The 3,794-nt window shown below is 36.7% G+C and overlaps 1 protein-coding gene across 1 annotated transcript; it reads right to left on the bottom strand.

Annotated features, from left to right (window-relative positions):
* Nucleotides 1–337: 337 nt before the first annotated feature.
* On the bottom strand, nucleotides 338–2,294 carry LOC107853256 (receptor kinase-like protein Xa21). The gene is made up of 5 exons (XM_047411495.1): nucleotides 2,221–2,294; nucleotides 1,579–2,118; nucleotides 1,088–1,364; nucleotides 764–944; nucleotides 338–675 (listed from the first exon to the last, which is right to left on the bottom strand). Exons 1-5 carry the CDS (start codon nucleotides 2,292–2,294, stop codon nucleotides 338–340), a joined length of 1,410 nt encoding a protein of 469 aa, XP_047267451.1.
* Between the last annotated feature and the right edge of the window lie 1,500 nt (nucleotides 2,295–3,794).

Here is a 3,794-nt window from a genome sequence, read left to right as displayed (position 1 = left end):
ATCAACTAATAAAGAATCGTGGTCTTCTCCTAAATAGAAACTAAATCACTATGATATACTGAGATATGGAAGATCTGCTGAGATAGGGAATCATGAGATATCTTCCAAGATAGGATGTATGCGCCAATAAAATGGACTGTGAGACATTACTCGAACAGAAGGTGGAAGATTAACAGGAGGCATACCTGGAGCTAATTTAATAACTGTTAGAACTTAGAATCATGTGCAAATCAAGTGCTAAAACAAACAAACCAAACAACAATCTTTACATGAATACAACAATTTAGAAAATTTTGAAACGAACAAGTGACTTGGAACAACAGATTCCAAAACATGTTCAACATGCAAGAAGTTGAATCTTGACCTTCTGCAGCATCGCTACAATATCTTTCATGTTAGTCCTTTTCGCCGGACATTCAGCACAACAATCTAATGCCACTTTCATGATTGATGCCACAACATCTAGCTCCTTCTGTAAGAGATTACCAATTGGTGTCACGAAGTTGACATCTACGACGTCCATTACTTCCTCTGGGAGTGAATAACTCACCCAATGCTTCAAGCTAAGGTCACCCTCAAACTCATAAGGCTTTCTCCTAGTAAACGTTTCCAGAAACATGATTCCGTAGCTATATACGTCACACTTTGTTGACACTAGTCCATTCAGTCCATACTCTACAGTCAAACAATTCATTTAAAGAAGCAATATGCTTTCTAGGTGGGGAAAAAAGAAAGGAGTAATCAGCAAAACTAAGAGACGTACCTCGTGCAATATTACCTAACGTTGCTAAGGTTTTAGTGTACAAATCACCCTGATCTTCACCAAGCAGTTTTGAGATGACAAAGTCGCTAAGGTGGGCAACCATATCTTCATCCAGCAAGATGTTACTAGGCTTCACGTCACAGTGATTCACAGGCAACGAGCACCCATGGTGAAGATATTCCTAAGCACATGATCATTATGATTACTCTCTGATTGGTGTCAAGGAAGTAGTTGTGCAAATACAAATACTTCTCAAGACTTCCATTAGGCATATACTCGAGCACTAAAGCCTTGAAATCAAGATTGGAACAACTAGTAATTGACTTTAACGAGATTCCTATGACGAAGGCTGCACAAAACATCACTTTCCGTATCAAAACTCTTGAATGCCGCATCCAGTTGCAGGTTGAACACTTTAACTGCAATGGAAGTTCCACTTCTGAGAACACCTTTGTAAACAGAGACAAAACTTCCAAAACCAATCAGATTACTCTCACTAAGGTCATCCGTTGCTTGGAGCAGTTCATAGTGTGAAATTCTTTCTCGTGTTACGGTAGACAATGACTCAGCTTGTTGAGGCGCACTTTTACCTCTTCTATACCTTATCCATAGGAGCACAAAGGCCATAGTAACAAATACAACTGCAATTGCGAGCAAAAGAAAAAGAACAAGCAATTTTTCCCTATTTGATTTGTGCTTTGGTGAAGTGGGGCATGGCGGGACCCGAAATCTTGAAGAACCACACAATGCTTCATTGTGGATGAAAAACTGACTCGAGAGATTCTTGAAAGGACCCAGAGGGTATTTCAACATACAATTTGTTGACAGAAACATTGAAATACTTCAAGTTTTGAAGTTTCTCCAAAGACTTAGGAATGATTCCAGATATATTATTGTGAGAAAGGTCTTGGAATTCCAAACCTACCATGTTGCTCATTGAGTCAGGTAAAGCTCCTTGCAACTTCTTGTGTGTCAAAGAAAGGTTTGCCAGATTTTGCAAGCCTCCAATTTCTGTAGGAATTCCATTTGAGAATTGATTCATTGACAGATCTATCAGTGTCGCAGCCTTTCGATTTACAATTTCTGGAGGTAAAGAACCTACCATGTTGTTTGACGATAAGTCAAGAACCACTAGATCTTGAAGGTTCCCTAAGATTGTTGGTATATTGGAACTCAATTTGTTGGAACCGAGATGTATCTCCCTAAGGGAAGTAATATTCCCTAAACAATTAGGGAGAGATCCTGAAAGTTGATTTTGATCCAAGTAAATATCACCCAGATGCTGCAATTTACATATATGATCTCCAATAAATCCTGTAACTTTGTTGCTACTCAAGTTGAACCGCTGAAGGTCTCTGAAATTGCCAATTGATGTTGGAATCGATCCGACCAAGTTGTTTCCAGAAAGGCTAAGGTCTAATAAGCTGCTTAAGTTCCCAACCTCATTAGGAATTCACCCTTTGATTTTACAAATGTCGGAGACAAATGTTCTAAGAGAGGTGGAAAGGTTCCCCGTGGAGGCAGGAAGCATTCCGTTTAGAGGATTCAAATATACAGATAGAAATGTTAAATTTCTGCAACTGGTTAAGGAAATCAGAAAGCTTAATGTTGAATCACTTGTGAAATTGTTTCTCTCCAAGTTTAGTAACTGTAGATGAGCCAAATGTCCAAGAGAATTGGGAATCAAGCCGGTGAGTTGGTTATTAGAAAGCTCTAGAATAGTAAGTTCTGAACAATTGGAGATAGAATGAGGAATAGTCCTAACAAGATTGGTTAAGTCGTTCATATAAAGCTTTTCAATGTTGGTTGAGAGAGAAAACATGTTTGGTGGGAGGCTTCCTGATAGATTATTGTTTGAAATAGAAATCACTCTCAGCCCTGATATGTTGAAGATCTCCATATCAAGTGAACCACTAAAACTATTGCCCGAAAGATCAAGTACCTCCAACTCAACAAGATTGCTTATCTCTTTGGGTATTTCACCTGGAAACACATGAAGAAAAACAAGAATACAAGTGAGATGAACTATTTAGCTCAATGCTTATCTATCTGATTCATGCTTTAGTTTGACCTGATAAGAAGACTCTTGAATTTTAATTGGTTCTAGGAGAAGGTATCGACAAGAAATCAGAAAATTATGTAATAACTATGTACTTCTTTTTCCTATTGTTATTGATCAAAGTCTTAAGAAGAATATACATATTATATAATTTTTTTCTCTATTAAAGTTCTTAGTATAATTTTCTGTGAATTTCTAATTGTGCAGATTTGTATGTTTATAATAAACTGATACTCCATTAGAAGTTAGCTAACTACCAACGGGAGTTCAAATTTACTGGTTATTTCTTAAACAAATTAATTTTAAACATTATGAGATGCTCCTTAGATGGTGTTTGTTGTCATACGCTTGAAGATTTATTTATAATTGTTACAGTTTGTTACTCATTACATGCATAAATTCATAGAATGAGACACCAGTAGAATGTATATGTACCGATAAGCTTATGTCACCAAGCTGTAGATTCTGCATCTTGGTTAAGTTGCCAATTTCCCGTGGTAAGAATCCACTAAAGTTGTTCATCGACAGTGCAAAATTTGCAGTGATGAGATATTTAATAGGGAGATCAGGACAAAGACGGTAATCTGGTTTATCTCCATGGCTAACTCTGCCAAATTAACAAGATTTCCAATTTCTTGTTGAATTATCCCTGCAATAAATGTGTAATAAAATAAAATTCTGAAGTAATAAGATACAATAGTGCTATTATTCATACGATAAAAACATTCCATTGAATTGGTTAAATCCTAGAAACAATGTCTGCAAGTTACTCAATCTTCCAATTTCACTATGTATTGGTCCATCAAACTCATTATCCGATAGTGACAAAATTTGAAGTTGTGAACAATTTGATAAGCTTGTAGGCATATGACCGTGAAGCTTGTTTTTGGATAAATGAAGCCCTTTGAGTATTGACAGATCATTGCATAAACCATTGGGAAGATATCCTGATAAGCTATTGTCGGCAAATGC

The sequence above is a fragment of the Capsicum annuum genome, chromosome 4 (assembly GCF_002878395.1).
Source record: "Capsicum annuum cultivar UCD-10X-F1 chromosome 4, UCD10Xv1.1, whole genome shotgun sequence".
NCBI lineage: Eukaryota > Viridiplantae > Streptophyta > Magnoliopsida > Solanales > Solanaceae > Capsicum > Capsicum annuum.
Note: the sequence above shows the minus strand (reverse complement) of the source record. Positions and strands in the feature narration are given on the sequence as shown.